Source organism: Dendropsophus ebraccatus, chromosome 3, assembly GCF_027789765.1.
Source record: "Dendropsophus ebraccatus isolate aDenEbr1 chromosome 3, aDenEbr1.pat, whole genome shotgun sequence".
NCBI lineage: Eukaryota > Metazoa > Chordata > Amphibia > Anura > Hylidae > Dendropsophus > Dendropsophus ebraccatus.
In genome coordinates, this window is record NC_091456.1 from 98804530 (window position 1) to 98824942 (window position 20413).

The following is a 20413-nucleotide window of genomic DNA, read 5'->3' on the forward strand; positions in this document are numbered from 1 at the left end:
AGGCTCGCTCTATCTTCTAACAGGAACTAATGCCTATGTATGGCTATGATGATGGTCTCATTCAGGGGAGAATTTTGAATGCTAAACGTCAACCTCCTATTTTTTTTTTTATTCTACTCCCATTAGATTTAGGTAGGGTAAACCTGTCTACATTGCTGGCACGGTAAGCAGGTCTCTCTTACAGCTTGCCCGCTTATGCCATAAAATTACAAAACAGTACAGGTGACACAAGCAGATGACAAGCTTTTTTAGCACAAGCTGGCGATCTGCAAGAGAGACTTGCACACAGGGGCTAGACATCGGAGATGGTTAAGAATGCCCTGGAATGTGCCAGCAATGTAGACATGTCTAAGAGGTTTACTTTTATTTTCCAAAAGTCTCCCATGAATGAGACCATCACCAGAGCCATATGTAGCCATTGGTTCCTGTTAGAAGAGGACTCAGATCTGAAAGAGCCTCACGAAAACCATGCATTACCTGAAGAAAAAAACAAAACTATAGGTGATGCATTGAGTGTTTCAGTTTGTTATAAAAATAAAACTTCATTCTATGCCCTAGTATATTGTTCTATATTGGCAAAATTAAACGGCAATTATAGACTAGATTAAAAGAGCATATGTATTCAGTTAGTACAGGTATAGGGGTTTCCCGCCTGATCATCATGAGGGAATACTGAGACTATGCAGTTCTGTGGACTAGAAAGGATGATTTCACCTGCTGATTGATCGGTCTGGCATCAGCTCTTGTTGAAGAAAGAGTCCTTATAGATATCAGCTCTGATTGTCACCAGCCCGCTTGGCTTAAATGAGCGAAATGAGTTGAGTATTTTTGGAATGCTATTCTTTGTTCTTAATGTAACTTTATGCAAATGTACAGTCACATGCCTTACCTGTGTGTATTTTAGACACCTCCCTTCAGCGAATGCAGACTTGTGGCCGGAAACAGCTGCAGCCTCAGGAGAAGTGTCCTGCACTCTTGTCCAGGCGTTCTTTCATGAACTTGGTGGTTAGCTACTGTTGGGACCGTGCCCCCCTGACAGAAAACCTATATTTATGCCTAAGCACCTAATGTCCATGGAACATGTGCATGTAGGTGTAGGAAAGTGTGCACTATTTTGGGGAGGTTTTATTTTTCTTCTTCTTCTTTATCATTCATATTTATTTATTAAATGCAGAAGCAAGCCAAACAGTTCCCATTATTTAGAGATACCTACTCAACAGTAGATATGAGAGAACTTACAGTAAGTTTGACTGAACCTGGTTGATTGGCCATTGAATCTTGCTGCCTGGAACATATGAATATAGCCATATATCCATCACTGAAATTGATGGAGGACACTGCTTAAAGCGGATAGCTGCTTTTAATCCAAGATCTGTCCTGGGGTCCGTATCTGTGCCCTAACTTTGCACGACCCCTCCGTCCCTTCTCCCCACCCTCTTCATCATTAGGAATGCTCCAGGCAGACTGCCTCCTATTCGTCAGCTGTGTGAATACTGAACATGGGCTGGATCGTTTAGCAGCTGTGCAGTGTTCAGCATGGAGAAAATGTTCCAGTGGCATTCCTAATGATGAAGAGGGTGGGGAGGTGGGACGGAGGGGTTGTGCAAAGTTAGGGCACAGATGCTCCTGTTTGGCACGGGCTGCAAGCTTAAAAGATGTTTTTTAGGACAATAACTGCATTACCTGCCGAACGGACCCCAGGACAGATCTTGGATTAAAAGCGGCTATCCAAAGGTACAAGTGGTTGGGGGGGGGGGGGGGGGGGACACGTCAAATCGTGGGTACAGAGTCGCTTTAATGCACAAGGTAATACCTATAGGATTACTCTCATTTCACCCAACTTTTGACATGCCAAGTGCTTTGATCACTTAGGGTCTTGGGTGTGCCGACCCAAGCCAATCAGGAACAGGGTGGGATAAGCGCTTAGCACAGGAGACGGGGTTTATAGATTTACTATGGAATCCGTTTCCTATGGTAAGAACAATGAGCTGGAAAAGAGGCTTTATGCCAAGTGCTTCTCTAGGCTCGGTTTAATGGTCAGTGGGGGTCTAAACACCTCATCTGATCATAACTTCCAAGATTGCCCTATGACATATCAGAAGCGTTGTTTTGATGACATTATTGTTTTAATGGCACAATTTATTAATGCCTGTAATTAACAGTCACCTGTAGATTGTTAATTTCATATAGAGTCCTTCTCTTGGTGTTCAAAACTACCCAAGCATTAGTGACGACTGTGATTCTTATGTGCTAAAAAATTCTGCTTTTATGGATGCATGCAGTCCTGGATGTAGTCTCTGATCTTTTAATACCAATAGGATTTCCTCAAAATCAAGAATGCACTATTAAAGAGAGGGTCACACCTATCTAGGGGACAGGAAACCTTGAAAAGTAAAGGAAGTAACTTCCTTACAAACAGTCGGGGAAAAAAAAAATATCAAGGTTTCATTTAAAGCAGGACATGGAATAAGGCAAAGTTCACACGTTGTGGAATGGGTGTGTACAATGTGGAAATATTCCAAGCTAAAAATCTTTGTTTCAGAATTTTTAAAATTAACAGATCAGACATAGTTATACCTGAATATTTTAAAGCAATAACACAGCAGCTCTATAGATTTTACCGATTTGCTGGACATTTAAAAAAAAAAAAAAATGCTTCTGAATATATAAGAAGAACTGAATGCCAATATAATTGCATAGCAACAGGAGTCACATTGGTTGCAGTTGAGACTGGTCTCCTAAACCATGAGAGCCTGTGGGCACCCCCCAACCCTAGGGCTAAAGTTACTGCTCTCTTACCAAACACTAGGGCAGCATGTGTATTCTAAAGATCCTCCACAGAGTGAAGGAAACAGGTAAAGGTATACATGATACACAAGCAGCTGCAGGGGGTATTGTTATTTTTAGGGGCAGAAAGGATACTTTTTTTTTACTGTGTAGAAACACAAAGGGAGGCATCATTCACTTTAGGAACACAAAGATAAAGTTTTATTACTGTTTGGGACACAAAAGTGGGCCGTAGTATTGTGTGGGGTAAAACGTGGCAGCTATTACAGAGGACCAGCAGAATGAGGATTTATGAGCAGAGCTGGGTGATGTATACATGGCAATATGCTCTGTAAACCTGTTGCCTACTAAATGACCTGTAGTCTTTGAATGTAACTACTTTGTAGAACTGGTAAAGGATAATTTTAAAGTGGACCTGTCAGACTGGTCGGGTTCAGTAACATTCTCCGAACCTTAGGGTCCATTTACACTGAAAGATTATCTGACAGATTATCTGCCAAAGATTTGAATCCAAAGCCAGAAACAGACTATAAACAGAGAACATGTCATAAAGGAAAGCCTGAGATTTCTCCTCTTTATAAATCCATTCCTGGCTTTGGCTTCAACTCTTTGGCAGATAATCTTTCTGTGTAAATGGACCCTTAGACGTTTGATTCCTCGTGGCTGGAGATGCTGGATACTGCTATAGGCTATATCCATGTTTTCCTGGCTGCCCTAGGGCTTCATACAACTCTGCATACAGAGGAGATCAAACACCTAGCGTTCAGAAACCGTTCAACTCAAACAGTTTGACGGGTCTGCTCAACACTAGTAAAGGATCACTTTATAGTAACTGCATTAATCAAAGTAAATCTGTCATCACTTTCATGCTGCCTGAACTATGAGACATGTCTCTAGGAAAATCTATCAACCAAGGTGGGGGAGGGGGAGACTGCTTGATAACTTGAGTTTTAGAGTGCATGAAAATGATGGATGACAGGTCCCCTTTAAAAGAATTTGTCAGCTACAATTTACATTCCAAAACACCAACACTGTTAAATAGCTGTAATAAATAGCTGTAAGGGCACACTAAGGAATAGGTGAGGAATTAAAGAGGAATGTTTTCTGCTTGAAATTCCTTGCCTATTTTGCTCTGGCAAAGTAGGCGCAGAATTTGAGCAAAATTGGAGCAGAATTCAATCAGAATTCAAGCTCCATTGACTTCTATAGGCATCTACTAGAGGAATCCACCCAAACAATTGACAAAGCTCTAGAAGTGCCAAGGACTTTAACCCCTCCTTGCTTCACTTTTCATCCCTATTCCTGCTTGATTAACTCAGCTGGAAGATAAGCGCTGCCTAATAAGAATGAAAATAGGATTTTAGAAAATTTAGTAAAAAGGAAAAGCTAAAATTTCACTTAAACATAAGTTTTAAGACTTGAAGTCATTTGATTGGACATGTGATCCGTTGTATAAAAAAAAAAAAAAAAATCTTAAAAAAAAAAAAAGGACAAGAAACAAGATTCTCTGGTCCAAGGAAATAAAGAAATTTTTGGCCTCATGTCCTAGAAAAACCAGGCCCTGCTCATGACCTGCCCAATACCATTGCTGTATTAACCCTTTAAGGACAGAGCAAATTTCGATTTTTGCGTTTTCGGTTTTTCCTCCTTGTGCATAAAAGGCCATAGCACTTGCATTTTTCCAGCTAGAGACCCACATGAGCCCTTATTTTTTGCGTCACTAATTGTACTTTGCAATGACAGGCTGAATTTTTCCATAAAGTACACTGCGAAACCAGAAAAAAATTTAAAGTGTGGTGAAATTGAAAAAAAAAACGCATTTTGTTTATTTGGGGGAAATGTGTTTTTACGCCATTCGCCCTGGGGTAAAACTGACTTGTTATATATGTTCCTCAAGTCGTTACGATTAAAACGATATGTAACATGTATAACTTATATTGTATCTGATGGCCTGTAAAAAATTTAAACCATTGTCAACAAATATACAACACTTAAAATCGCTCCATTCCCAGGCTTATAGCGCTTTTATCCTTTGGTCTATGGGGCTGTGCGAGGTGTCATTTTTTGCGCCATGATGTGTTCTTTCTATCGGTACCTTGATTGCGCATATACGACTTTTGATCGCTTTTTATTACAATTTTTCTGGATTTGATGCGACCAAAAATGCGCAATTTTGCACTTTGGGATTTTTTTGCGCTGACGCCATTTACCGTGCGAGATCAGGAATGTGATTAATTAATAGTTTGGGCGATTACGCACGCGGCGATAGCAAACATGTTTGTTTATGTATTTATTTATTTACTTTTATTTATAACCTGGGAAAAGGGGGGTGATTCAGACTTTTATTAGGGGAGGGGGATTTTTACTATTAACAACACTTTTTTTTTTACTTTTACACTTATACTAGAAGCCCCCCTGGGGGACTTCTAGTATAAGTGCTTTGATCTCTCATTGAGATCTCTGCAGCATAGATATGCTGCAGAGATCCATGAGATAGGCACTCGTTTACTTCCGGCTGCTGCAGCCGGAAGTAAACGAGTGCCGAGCCGGGGACGGCGCCATCTTGGAGCGGTCCCCGGCCGGCTTCATTTGCGGAGATCGCTCCTCCGGGATAACATCCCGGAGGAGCGATCTCCCCACTAGACACCAGGGATGACGCTGCGTCCGGTAATCGGATGCAGCTGTCAACTTTGACAGCTGCATCCGATTACTGTATTAGCGGGCACGGCGATCGGACCGTGCCCGCTAATACCTACGGTCCCGGGCTACACGCGGCACCCGGGACCGGCGCGGTTCAGAGCGGGGCCGCCGCGCGGCCCCGCTCTGAACTCCCTTACCGGCATCAGGGCGTAAATTTACGCCCGATGTCGTTAAGGGGTTAAAGCATGAAACCCCTTAAGGACTGAGCCACTTTTCGTTTTTGCGTTTTCGTTTTTCCCTCCTTGTGCTTAAAAGGCCATAGCACTTGCATTTTTCCACCTAGAAACCCACATGAGCCCTTATTTTTTGCGTCACTTATTGTACTTTGCAATGAAAGGCTGAATTTTTGCATAAAGTACACTGGGAAACCAGGAAAAAATTCAAAGTGTGGTAAAATTGAACAAAAAAACGCATTTAGCCCTGGGCTAAAACTGACTTGTTATGCATGTTCCTCAAGTTGTTACGATTACAACGATATATAACATGTATAACTTTTATTGTATCTGATGGCTTGTAAAAAATTCAAACCATTGTTAACAAATACACTCACCGGCCACTTTATTAGGTACACCATGCTAGTAACGGGTGGTCTTCTGCTGCTGTAGCCCATCTGCCTCAAAGTTCGACGTACTGTGCGTTCAGAGATGCTCTTCTGCCTACCTTGGTTGTAATAGTTGGCTATTTGAGTCACTGTTGCCTTTCTATCAGCTCGAACCAGTCTGCCCATTCTCCTCTGACCTCTGGCATCAACAAGGCATTTCCGCCCACAGAACTGCCGCTCACTGGATGTTTTTTCTTTTTCGGACCATTCTCTGTAAACCCTAGAGATGGTTGTGCGTGAAAATCCCAGTAGGTCAGCAGTTTCTGAAATACTCAGACCAGCCCTTCTGGCACCAACAACCATGCCACATTCAAAGGCACTCAAATCACCTTTCTTCCCCATACAGATGCTCGGTTTGAATTGCAGGAGATTGTCTTGACCATGTCTACATACCTAAATGCACTGAGTTGCCGCCATGTGATTGGCTGATTAGAAATTAAGTGGTAACGTGCAGTTGGACAGGTGTACCTAATAAAGTGGCCGGTGAGTGTATATGTTCCTTAGAATCGCTCCATTCCCAGGCTTATAACGCTTTTATCCTTTGGTCTATGGGGCTGTGTGAGGTGTCATTTGTTGCGCAATGATGTTTACTTTCTATCGGTACCTTGATTGCGCATATACGACTTTTTGATCGCTTTTTATTAAATTTTTTTCTGGATTTGATGCGACCAAAAATGCGCAATTTTGCACTTTGGGACTTTTATGCGCTTACGCAGTTTACCGTACAAGATCAGTAATGTGATTAATTAATAGTTCGGGCGATACCAAACATGTTTATTTATTTACTTTTATTTAAAACATGGGAAAAGGGGGGTGATTCAAACTTTTATTAGTGGAGGGGGCTTTTTACTAATAACACTTTTTTTTTTTTTTTTTTAACACTTAGACTAGAAGCCCCCCTGGGGGACTTCTAGTATAAGTGCATTGATCTCTTATTGAGATCTTTGCTGTATAGTTATACAGCAAAGATCAATGAGATCGGCACTCATCAGAGTGCCGAGCCTGGATCAGCGCCATTTTGGAGCTGACACCCGGCGTGTACAGAAGTGTGGATCGCTCCTCCGGGACAACGTCCCAGAGGAGCGATCCACCCCACTAGACACCAGGGAAGTGCTGGATCCGGTAATCGGATGCAGCTGTCATCTTTGACAGCTGCATCTGATTACTGTATTAGAGGGCACCGCGATCGGACCATGCCCGCTAATACCCGCGGCCGCGCTCTGAACACCTCTTGGGGACCTATGACGTACGGGTACGTCATATGTCCCTAAGAGGTTAAACATCTGTAGAAAAGTAAAGTAGAAAATCCCTAAATCCAGGTTGTGTAAACCTCGTGGCAACGTATCCAAGAAAACTGGGGTTGTAGTGACTGCCAAAGGGGCTTCGACTAAAGGCTCTAAATTAGCAAAGATTTTTACCATTTTTAAACTGGGCCATTGTTTTTACTTAGGGGTATTGAGTGCAAAATAATGGGGGTAAACTTTTTTTTTTGCAAAAAAAAATTGAAAGGGTCCGTAGATTTTTCTAAATGCATTACTAAAAGAAGGCACATTACGATTATAGGTCATAGAAACATAGAAGATTGTCGGCAGAAAAAGACCACTGGGTCCATCTAGTCTGCCCTTTTAGCATTTTCTTTCTTATTATCTTAGGATAGATATAGGTTTATCCCAGGCATGTTTACATTCTGTTATTGTAGATTTACCAACCACCTTTGCTGGAAGTTTGTTCCAGGTATCTACTACTCTTTCAGCAAAATAATATTTTCTCACATTGCTTCTGATCTTTCCCCCAACTAACCTCTCACTGTGTCCTCTTGTTCTTGAGCTCAGTTTTTTACTAAAAACACTCCCCTCTTGAACCTTATTTAGTCCTTTAACATACTTAAAAGGTTTCAGTCATGTTCCCCCCTTTCCCTTCTTTCCTCCAGACTATACAGATTCAAATCCTTAAGTCTTTCCTGATATGGTTTATGCCTCACACCCTCCACCATTTTATCAATGTCCTTTTTTAGATGAGGTCTCCAGAACTGGACACCGTATTCATGATGTGGCCTCACCAGAGCTCTATACAGCGGGATCACAATCTCCTTCCTACAGGTTATACCTCTAGCTATACACCCCAGCATACAATTTGCTTTCCCCACCGCCTAGTTGCACTGGTGACTCATTTCAAGTCAGAAATGACTACCCCTAAATCCTTCTCTTCTGAAGTCTTTTCCAACACAGTACTGCCGACGTGATACTTCTTCCCAAGTGCATTATTTTACATTTGGAAACGTTGAACTTCAATTTCCACAGTTTGGACCACTTATCTAGCAAAGCTAAATCATTTTCCATATTACTGGCACTTCCAGGAATATCAATCCTATTGCAAACTTTTGTGTCGTCAGCAAACAGACAAACTTTACATACCAAACCACCTCCTATGGTCACTTACAAACATATTAAAAAGAATAGTGACCCAGAACAGACCCTTGTGGCACACCACTCGTAACCAGTCTCTGCTCGGAATATACACCATTAACAACAACCCTCTGACATCTATCCTTCAACCAACCACAAATCCACTGAACTATCCAGGGGTTAAGTCCAATTTTCTCCAACTTCTCTATCAGCTCTTTATGGTCCATACTCCTAGAGGCTAAAACTGCATCTTTTGAGCCATATGGCTATTAGAAGTAATGCAACATTATATACTATATAGCAGCCTTTCAGTGTCCAGTGTATTCATTAGAGAAGTGCGCTCCTTACCCAACACCACCTTTTCCGGGGCTATACACAGAAGCCTGTTAACTATGTGTATTAAAATCGCCTTTCTGCTGAAAGTAGGAGAGGAGACTGAGAATGCTTCCCTTATAACTATAATCTTCTGTATTTTTTGATTGCTCTACACTTTTAGTGCCAATTTGAATATGAGTACAAACCTGTGGCTACAATATGCTGCCACTGGTGGCGGCACATGCCCTATTAAACAGGGAGATACATGGACGGAAAATTATTGGTTTTAAACCTTGTTTTAAAACTTTGTGATTAGTTGATAAATGTTTGTTAATTTCTTTCAGTTGTGGTTTTCTCAGTACATCAGCAATGGACTCTGAGCACTTGATCCAAGAACTTCTGTTGAAGAATGGGAAAAAACCCACACCTAATGCATGCTGGATATAAAAAAAAAAAAAAGAGAAACTACCCTTAACACACTAAACTTTAAACAGCTTAGCTTAATGTGTATAAGCTGAAAGGATATCTAAGAAAAAGTGCAGAGTGAACAGTAATCATGTTTCGATGTGACTCTGTACCCACAATCTGACCCCTCCAAATCGCTTATACCTTCAGATAGTTGCTTTTAATCCAAGATCTGTCCTGGGGTCCATTCGGCAGGTGATGCAGTTATTATTTAAAAAACAACTTTTAAACTTGCAACACTGTGTCAAATTACTGTGGCTTAAAGTGTCTGTGTCATAGAATTGCGACACCTCTCCATCCCACCTCCCCGCCCTCTTCTCCATTAGGAATGCCCCAGGCAGGAATTTTCCTATTCATTACCTGTCTGAACACTGCACAGGTGCCTTAACGATCCAACACATGTGCAGTTTTTAGACAGGTGATGATTAGGAGAATTCCTGCCTGGGGCATTCCTAATGGTAAAGAGGGCGGGGAGGTGGCATGGAGAGGTGTTGCAAGCCTAGGGCATAGACACTCTAGGCCACGCTAATTTGACACAGGGCTGCAAGTTTAAAAGTTGTTTTTCAGGACAATAACTGCATCACCTGCCGAGCGGACCCCAGGACAGATCTTGGATTAAATGCAGCTATCCTAAGGTACAAGCGGTTTGGGGGGGGGGGGGGGGGGGGTCAAATTGTGGGTACAGAGTCACTTTAATAATAAATGCAAAAAAAGGTAATGGCCCTGATTTCATTTTTAAAAAAATTTAAGAGTATCTCAAGTCTTTTCATCAAAAATTGGGCTGAGCTGTTCTGGTTCTCCTATTTACCAGAATTGGGTGATATACTTTTATTCTTTGTTTTTGCCCCATCCTTTTATGCTGCACTTTGGTACTATTTTGCTCTTTATTTTCAGCATATTCTGACTTTGCACTTATACTTAGCACTTGAACTTTACTTTAGTTTTGCACATGACAGTAGGTGGGGGCATTTATTTGTTTAAAATTTGTACTGCTTAGGAGTAGGTCTGACATACTCAGTGTTGGACTGGGCCACCGGAGGATCCTCCGGTGGGCCCCTCCGCCCACACACTGACTGTCTGGCACCTGGGCCCCAGACAGTAATACAGTGCTGCTGTCATCACCTGACTAGGCCCCAGCCTCAGAAGCACTGTATTACTCTCTGGGGGCCCTGCCCAACATTCTGTTTTCGGGGGACCGCGGCCGCCGGGTTCACTTGCGGCCGCTCTGCCCCTTTAAATCACCCTCCAATAGCAGCAGAGGTGCCGCGCGCAGGCACGTCTGCTAGAGCGTCCTCCTCCCGGTGACGTCACTTCCTGGACGCACACCAGCGCCGAGGCCTGGAGGCCTGAAGAGGAAAGAAGCCCAGGACACTGCATGGGACCGGAGCTCCAGGAGAAAGACTGCTGGGGATCGCTGTGAGAGGTGAGTAGGATTTTATTATTGTTTTTAATTCTACATGGGGGATGCTGCACAGAGGGGCGCTATGTATTGGGGGGAATGCTGCACAGAGGGGGGCTATGTATTGGGGGATGCTGCACAGAGGGGGGCTATGTATTGTGGGGGGGTGCTGCACAGAGGGGGGCTATGTATTGTGGGGGGGATGCTGCACACAGAGGGCTATGTATTGTGGGATGCTGCACAGAGAGGGCTATGTATTGTGGGGAATGCTGCACAGAGGGGGCTATGTATTGGGGGATACTGCACAGAGTGGGCTATGTATTGGGGGATGCTGCACAGAGGGGGGCTGCTGCACAGAGGGGCTATGTATTGGGGGATGCTGCACAGAGGGGCTATGTATTGGGGGGATGCTGCACAGAGAGGGCTATGTATTGTGGGGGGGATGCTGCACAGAGGGGGCTATGTATTGTGGGGGAATGCTGCACAGAGGGGGCTACGCATTCTGATCTTCCATACAGCATCCAGTGTACAATACACCTAGGATCCGCCAACTATAACACCTGCAGACACTACAACTCCCAGCATTTACTGACAGTCTACAGCTCTTAGAATATGTTGGGATTTGTAGTACAGTGAATAGACAATCCTCTGATAACTGGCGCTGTAGAGATTTATTGCTGGACCTTCAGAATCCTCTACATAGCAATAATTTTTAAAGGGTCATCCTCTCAGAAACTACAACTCTCATTATACCCTGAGAGATTTAGTGTAGGGTATTCTGAGAGTTTTAGTTCGACTGAAAACATGTTATTCATTAGGAAGTTGTCACAGATACTGATGAACCAAGGAAAGGATCGGGTCAGCATTTCCTGTCTCACTGGTTCTTTATTGGTGGGCCCCAAAGATCATTTCCTCTGGTGGGCCCCAGGTACCCCAGTCCGACACTGGACATACTATGTGTCCATTTGTCTCTAGATTTCTTCTAGGACCCTTTGAGAGTTGTATTATTAACCAGCTATTGTTTTGTGTATTGGTTACACATATTTACCCAATAAAGTATCTGTATTTTCTGAGTACTTTGTTGTGCTGGTTTTCTCAATTTGACATTTTTCTTCCTTTTTGCATGGTGTATAGTCTTTTCATGTGTCATATACTGCGCACCCTTGTTCTATTGAGTAGTGCAATGTCCATTTTTATGTTTGGCATTTAGTCATTTCTGTAATGTACATCTATTTTCTTGCCGCTCTCCACAGCATACATTGAAACCTTAGGAGACAGAACATCCCATTCTGTCTCCATAGCTCCTGTCTCCAGCGAGAGACCCATTGCTATGGCGCTGGGTCTTTCAGTGACGACAGGAGCTACGAAGGCTGTTGGACTAGGGATCAGGACTGCTGAGAGCTGCTGCAAAGGGTGGGAGTGGAAAGTGTGGTAGCACACTTCAAATACTATCCTACAGTCCATACATTTGATCATTTTTTAAAACATTAACAAATTTCACATTTCATACCACTTCCAATATTACATCTTACCAATTTTTCAGCTTCTAACAGGCCCTTCAGAAAGTCCACCTTTCTACAGTATTCAATCAGTAGTTCTGGAGAAGGTTTGCTGTTGGGAGAAAAAACATTACATATTTTACCATTGTGAATTATATGAAGCATTCAAGAATCCTCATCACCCTCCCAGCCTAAACACATAAAATAACCTTCTTCTCTTCTCAAAACCTACTGAACCAATAAGCACAATTGTGCTGATTAGGTTCCCAGCAGCGCTCAATAGATTTGTTAAGGAGCCTCCCTGCCATGTCCTGGGTTGCTCCTTCAGTACCTTCTTACATCGGCAAAACGTCTTTTACTGCCATGTGCGAGGCAGGGAGAAAGCCGGAAACTAGTCATCTGTGCTGCAACTAGTCACGGCTCTCCGTCCTCTCAACGCTCTCCGTGAGGATATTGACAGGCAAGGAGGCCCGTTAGTGGGCCTCCTTGCCCCAAGGCTTAAAGGAGACCTATCAGCATATTAGACCAATTTAACATGCTGATAGCTCCCCATTGCACACAGGAAGCAGAGGACAAAAGGTTTGGCTCTTACCTTCATCCGCCCTTAAAGCATTGATCCGCTGGCTGACCTGCCCCTTCTAATGATTATCAGTCAAGAGGGCTGTCCAGGGGCTGTCCAGATCGGTATTTTGGGGGAGAGGCAGTGCTCCTAACAGCCTTACAGGACAGAGCACTATGTTAAAACTGCATGGGCGCAGAGAATGAAAGTAAGAGACATACCTTCATCCTCAGCGTCCTGTGTGCAATAGGGAGCTATTGCAACTGATTGTATATACATTGATTAGCTTCAATGCAGAAACACTGCACATTTTATGCAATTGAGTGTGTAAACATACCCTTAAAGGGAAACTATGTTTACACACTGTGGATTTGCTGCTGATCAATTGCATAAAATGTGCAGTGTTTCTGCACTGAAGCTAATCAATGTATATACAATCAGTTGCAGATATGCAGCATGTTAACATACCTTAAAGGGCACCAGCCATCAGTTTAATGAAACACTGGACAACATGCACTGAAAGGCTCCATCTGTACAATGATATAGAACTCATTATAGTGCTTGAAAAGCACTATATTGTAATCCGTATTCTTCTTCTTCTTCCTCCGTTTCTTCTTCTTCCAGCTATTTTTCTGCGCGTAATACAGCCCGAACCGCTTTGCGCACAGACTCTGTTCAAACTGCGCTTCGAAGCCCTTGGCGGTGTGTGGTGTGCTATTTTTCGTTTCGATCGGATTTGTCATTTTTAAGAAATTTACGTTTAAAGACCCCGAATTTGCCATAGAAAATAAAGACCCCGAATTTCCCATAGAAAATAAGCCAATCACAGCACATATGCAAATAGCTGAAATATAGCAGCCAAGAGGAATTCTAAGGTCTTGTCAGGCATGTATCACAACATCCACAGTCACATGTCCACTATTGGCCAATAGAAGATGTAATATATGGAAGGTCCTTAACGATTTTGTCTCACTGACATGAGTAAGATTGTCATGGTAACCGAGAAATTATTTTTAACATTATAAGTACCCAGATCGCTCTTAAAGGGACCGGACCCAAGCCGCTCTTAAAGGGTCCCATGTAGCTCTTAAAGGGATCCAAGTCGCTCTTAAATGGACCTGGGTCCCTTTAAGAGCGACCTGGGTCCCTTTAACCCCTTAAGGACGGGGCCCATTTTCGTTTTTGGTTTTTCCTCCTTGTGTTTAAAAGGCCATAGCACTTGCATTTTTCCACCTAGAAACCCATATGAGCCCTTATTTTTTGCGACACTAATTGTACTTTGCAATGACAGGCTGAATTTTTGCATTTGGTACACTACGAAACCAGAAAAAAATTCTAAGTGTGGTGAAATTGAAAAAAAAAACGCATTTCTTTTATTTGGGGGAACTGTGTTTTTACGCCATTCGCCCTGGGGTAAAACTGATTTGTTATGCATGTTCCAAAAGTCGTTACGATTAAAACGATATATAACATGTATAACTTATATTGTATCTGATGGCCTATAAAAAATTCAAACCATTGTAACAAATATATGTTCCTTAAAATCGCTCCATTCCCAGGCTTATAGCGCTTTTATCCTTGGGTCTATGGGGCTGTCAGGTGTCATTTTTTGCGCCATGATGTGTTCTTTCTATCGGTACCTTGATTGCGCATATACGACTTTTTGATCGCTTTTTATTACATTTTTTCTGGATTTGATGCGGGCAAAAATGCGCAATTTTACACTTTGGGATTTTTTTGCGCTGACGCCGTTTACCGTGCGAGATCAGGAATGTGATTAATTAATAGTTCGGTCAATTACGCACGCGGCGATACCAAACATGTTTATTTATTTATGTGTTTACTTTTATTTAAAACCTGGGTAAAGGGGGGTGATTCAGACTTTTATTAGGGGAGGGGGCTTTTTACTATAAACAACCCTTTTTTTTTTTTTACACATATACTAGAAGCCCCCCTAGGGGACTTCTAGTATATATACTTTGATCTCTCATTGAGATCTCTGCAGCATAGATATGCTGCAGAGATCAATGAGATAGGCACTCATTTACTTCCGGCTGCTGCAGCCGGGAGTAAACGAGTGCCGAGCCGGGGACGGCGCCATCTTGGACGAGTCCCCGGCCGGCATCAGTAACGGAGATCTCTCCTCCGGGACAGCGTCCCGGAGGAGCGATCTCCCCCACTAGACACCAGGGAACGGTTGCCTCCGGTAATCGGAAGCAGCTGTCAACTTTGACAGCTGCCTCCGATTAGCTAATTAGCGGGCACGGCGATCAGACCATGCCCGCTAATAGCGGCGGTCCCGGGCTACACGCGGCACCCGGGACCGTGGCGCTTCAAAGCGGGGTCGCCGCGCGGCCCCGCTTTGAAGTGCTAATGAGGACATATGACGTACGGACCTGGGTCCCTTTAAGAGCGACCTGGGTCCCTTTAAGAGCGAAGGGACCCAGGTCACTCTTAAAGCGAGCCAGGTCGCTCCTAAAGGGACCCATGTCGCTCTTAAAGGGATGCGACCCAAGTCGCTCTTAAAGAGACGGCACCCAGGATTAAAGTTTCTCTTAAAAGGAAGTCACTGGTAAAGGGGCGCTCTTTTCAAGCACTATGTATTTCCCTGGAAATGCAAATCTAGTTAAGAAACGTTGTAGTGTTTCAGAGTCACTAGACTCCTGCAGCTTCCCCCTATCCGAATGGCTTTGACTGACAGATCTCTCCCTATTTTGGTGTGGGGATATCAATCAAGGTCAGCAAGGCTGGGAGAAGCATCCAGTGGGTAAGCCCAGTTATTTAGAATCCCATTTTTATCTGTTATTAAAACTCTGTTTCCTCTGAAACCCTACAACATTTCATAGAGAATCATGCATCATTGTACAGCGGGAGTCTGTCAATGTTTCATGCTGCCCATGGTTCAGGCAGCATTAAACTGGTGGAAGGCTCCTTTTAACCTTTAGTAGGCTAATCGACAGACTATAAAAGGGAACTGTAGCCTACTGACAATATTAAATAGGACAGTAGTGCACTACAGATCCCACACAACTACAGTATGTTTATGCATTATTGGAGATTAAGGGGTTGTCCAGCTTTTTCTTTCAAATCAACTGGTGTTAGAAAGTTATATAGATTTGTAATTTACTTCTGTTAAAAAATCTCAAGTCTTCCCATACGTATTAGCTCCTATATGTCATGCAGTTAATGTTTTCAGTCTTAGGGTAAATTCAGATGGGCGTATCTGCCGCGAGTATCACGCTCAAAATCCGCAGCTAATCCGCAATAAACGTAAGTGCGTGTTTGCGGGTAAATCTACATGTAAATCTAAATCTACCTACATGCGATTTACCCCCAAACACGCACTACGTGTATTGCGGATTAGCTGCGGATTTTGAGTGTGATACTCGTGCGAGACTCACAGCAGATCCGCCCGTGTGAATTTACCCTCAGGGCGGGTTCAGACTACGGAATTCTCGCGGATAAATTCCGCGGAATTCAGTCTTCTGTTCACGCTCAGGGCTGCACGCCTTTCCTCCGACTCCATAGACGCCATTCTACGGGCCGGCTGATTCCGCCGAAAGAATTGATGTGACAGTTCTTTCGGCGGAATGCGGAATCAGACACATCTCTGGCCAAGACAGGAACTGTCCAGAGCAGGAGAGGTTTTCAATGGGGATTCATAGAAAACAAAGACAAAGTTCCTCTCTCGGTCAGAGATGTCAGCAGAGAGCACTGTGTCAGACTGAAAATAAAACAACATTTCCTGCAGGACATACAGCAGCTAATAAGTATGGGAAGACTTGAGTTTTTTTTTATAGAAATAAATTACAAATCTATATAAAACTCACATTATACCAGAAGTTGCATGAATTGCTGCTTTACTTTCCAATAGAAATGATACAAATATTCCTTTCATATATTCACCACAGGAGCACTGTTCAGACAATACGTTATAGAATGGCAATTTTGACAACTATTACAGGGAAATGTCCCATTCTTGTTCTCAAAAAAGTTTGTCTCGATTTATGTTTTTTTTCTCATATCTGTATTTACCAAATGATTGGCTAATGTCTTTCCACGTCTAAAGCAGCAATTCATGCAACCTCTGGTATTATGTGATTTATTGGATTGTATTTGGGATTAACAAGCTCCCCTTATAGGATCTGCACGGGGCAGTTGTTCTTGTGTGTTGTAGCAGACTTAAGTGCTTGTTACACTCCCGGTGTGGTAAAACCACTGATCGATTGAAATCCTGATCGTGGAGAAAAACGCTGTGTGTGAACGGACATTTATTATGGTGCGTTTACACGAAACGATAATTGGCCCGATCGTACGATTAACGATGTCGGAGTAACGATTTTTTTTTCATATCGATCAGCATTTAGACGGTACAATATATCGTACGGAAAAATTGTTTTGCGATCGCGCCCGCAGCCCGGCCCCCCGAGGACAAACGGAGCATCGGCGGCAGGGGGTGGCGATCGGAGCGGCGGGCGATCGGAGCGGCGGTGGGCGATCGAGCCGGCGCAGGGGGCTGCGGATGAACGGGGGGCCGGGCTATCGTTATCACACAAATTTGCACGATAATAGTTACGTGTAAACGCAGCATTAGAAGATGTCATTTAGTGAGATTGAAAAATCAACAGACAAAATTGCAGATACATGGGCTATCACCGAAGGCGAACGTAATACTATTCTTGTTGAAGCTGAAGGTGCAGGTTTTTCACTTGAGAGCATAAGATCTACAAGTAAAATAGACTATGCAAAAAAATTATACAAGTTGAAAAAGAGAAACTAACCTTGTGCTTATGCTTTAACATTAACGGAGTACGTTAAATCGCAGAGAATCCCCAGAGGTTTAAGGAGTACTATTTCTCCAGTGTTGTTACCTGATGATGTAGAGTACAAGAAGTAATGGTTTGCATTGTGTAAGACATTCATTGGACCTCATGCGGTTGACCATTAAACATGTACAAAGTGCTGTGAAGGAAGTGCAACTTGATATTTTAAAGGTGTACGAAGAGTTCAGTATAACCGTTACAGAAAATGATCTACAACTAATGAGTAATTAAAAATTAATGAGGATATTCTAAAAACACAAATTCTTCAAGTGAAACTAAGTAAGTTTGAACGTGATACTAAAGACTACCAATTAGACCGTGTGTACACCTGGGCCGAAGAGAGAAGGGAGGGGCGGCGTAGGAACAGTCCAAAGAGCCAGGTAGTTGCCGATATTACGTCTGGAGAGTGAGAGCTTGAAAAGCAAAAAGTTTATGGTAAAACATCACAAACTTTTTTTTTTTTTTTTTTTTTAGAGAAACCTCTAGAGATAACAACTGAGGACACAGATTCCTCTACAGGCACACAGTCCCGAGTGCTGAGACCGAAGGAAAAAAACAAAAAACAAAAAGAAAACAAAAGTGGGCTGGTGATTAATATTTCATCTAAGGAATTAACTAGCGTTCAGAGAGACTTGATTAATAAAGGTTTGGGCTTTGTGCCCTCTATGGACATGGATAGTTTTGATTTTTTTGTGGACTTTATAAGTTTTGCAGAAATGTTTGCCTCAAAATGCATTTTTATGATGTGGATTGGAGAAGAAAAGAAAAATTGTAATGAGTTGCCAGCGTCACTATGTGCCAAAAGTAAGTTTGATCCTGAGGTACAGTATAAGTTATTTGACAGTTTTCAACAGGTGGTGGTTGCAGAAGTACTAGAAAAATAGGATAAAGGAGGAGACAGAAAGAGATTTAACCTAACTAAACAAGAGAGTGTGGCATTAAAATAATTGAAGAATGATGAAGCGATGATTATAAGAAAAGCTGAAAGGGGGGGGGGGGGATTATAATTATGGACTGTGAAAAGTATGTAAATGAAGCGATGAGACAATTGGGAGATCAGATGGTGTACAGAGAACAAAGGGGTAATCCTACGGGAGAATTTAAAGGTGAACGAGATTTGTTGATATAGGAAGCTTACGAAGAAGGGATCCTAGAAAGAGAAGTAAAGAGTGCACTGATTAATACACACCCTAGGGTCCCGATATTGTATTTGCACCTTAAGAAAGATCTGGAAGCATCCCGGATAGTGTCCGGGATAAATTCCATCTTCCATCCCGTGACTACGTACATAGATAGCTTCATACAGAAACAGGTAGGGGGTCTACCCAATTGCTTAACCTTCGTCAGGCTGCATGATTTTACAATGTTAAAAGGCTGCAGAGGTACAATTGTACCTTCATATAAATCCACTATGGGAAGACTTTCTCCTTTACTTGGTTTCAGAAACTAAAGTTTATTCAGCTACAAATGTGCTGTTCTTCCAAGATATAATCATTATTTGGTTCATGTGCATATTTTACATATATGTTATGTACTTAATGTTTTGTTATGCTATGCTGATATCTATTGGCCAGTGTTGTTACTGCTCACTTATGTTGCCGTCAATAAAGTTGATTCAAACTGGGATCGGCTTCTACTTCTCTTCTTGCGTCCCTCCTCTCAGTAGCCATTTTGCTGTTTATCTCATTGCTGTGAGCACACACATTTCTAGGCTTGTGAAGTCTTCAATTTTTTGGATACGAAGGTAGGAAAGTCTCACAGCATATATACCTTCAAAACCAGCTAAATATATCAAAGATTTTCTGGGCTTGTGACTCGTCAAACGCCTACCCATTACAAGGTCAGCTCTACACTGGGAAACCAACTGATGGTCCTCGACAAGTAAACAATGGTGAACGAACAGTATTGGACCTAGTGAGCTCGTATAAAGGCTCTGGAAGCAATGTCACCACCGATAACTTCTTTACAACCATGGAACTAGCTAAGGTATTGAACTCCTGGAACATGACACTAGCTGGTACAGTGAGAAAAAAAAAACAAAAAACAAAAAGGTTCCTACCTAGCAACACGCAGCCTGCCAAAGAAAGGCCTGTAAACTCGACAAATTTTGCCTACAATCATGATGCAACAGTCTGTTCATATGTACCAAAGAAGAACAAATCAGTCATGCTTCTATCATCTATGCACATGACGGGAGAAGTTGAAGAGACACTAGCAGCCAAGCCAGAGATTATAAAATACTACAACAAAACAAAAAGCGGAGTGGATATGGATAAAATGTTGGGAGAGTACACTGTGAAACGACGAACATTATGTTGGCCTCTGGCATTTTTCTACAATATGATTGATGTCACTGGGTTAGCATCCTACATTGTCTACAGAGAACACAAACCAAGCTTCAGGACAAAGGATCACGAAGAAAGTTCCTGAAAGATCTCGCAAATCAGCTGTGTATGCCTGCAATTGATGATCGTAGTACAAAACGAATGATGATGAGAAACCATTTTCTTCGAGGTGCAGTAGAAATGGTGCTTGGAGGATGCATTGTGGTAGCATCGCAAGCAGCAGCTGGCCCTCACATACCTCATGGTAGTCGTGGACCCTCCCCTGTTGTTGGTAGTTGCTATGTCTGCCGAGACCTGGGGTGAAAACAAGGTAAGACTAGAAAGTCTTGTATGGTTTGTGTGAAACCCATTTGCGATGAACACTCGGTAGCAAAGACAACATACATTACTTGCAAAGAAAATCAATGAAAAAAGTTTCTTACATTTTCTTTTATAATGTAAATGAACAGTTTTTTTATTTGCTTATAATAATAAAATAGCATTATCATTAAAAAAATATATATTCTTTTTTCGTT

The 20413-nt window shown here is 42.5% G+C and overlaps 1 protein-coding gene across 4 annotated transcripts in view; it reads right to left on the reverse strand.

Annotated features, from left to right (window-relative positions):
* USE1 (unconventional SNARE in the ER 1) overlaps window positions 1–20413 on the reverse strand; it is an 85509-nt gene that overhangs the window by 36785 nt on the left and 28311 nt on the right. For all 4 annotated transcript variants that reach the window (XM_069964433.1, XM_069964435.1, XM_069964434.1 and 1 more), the window contains one exon: window positions 12205–12283. In XM_069964433.1, coding sequence (XP_069820534.1) covers window positions 12205–12283 — 79 coding nt within the window. The remainder of the gene's footprint in view (window positions 1–12204; window positions 12284–20413) is intronic.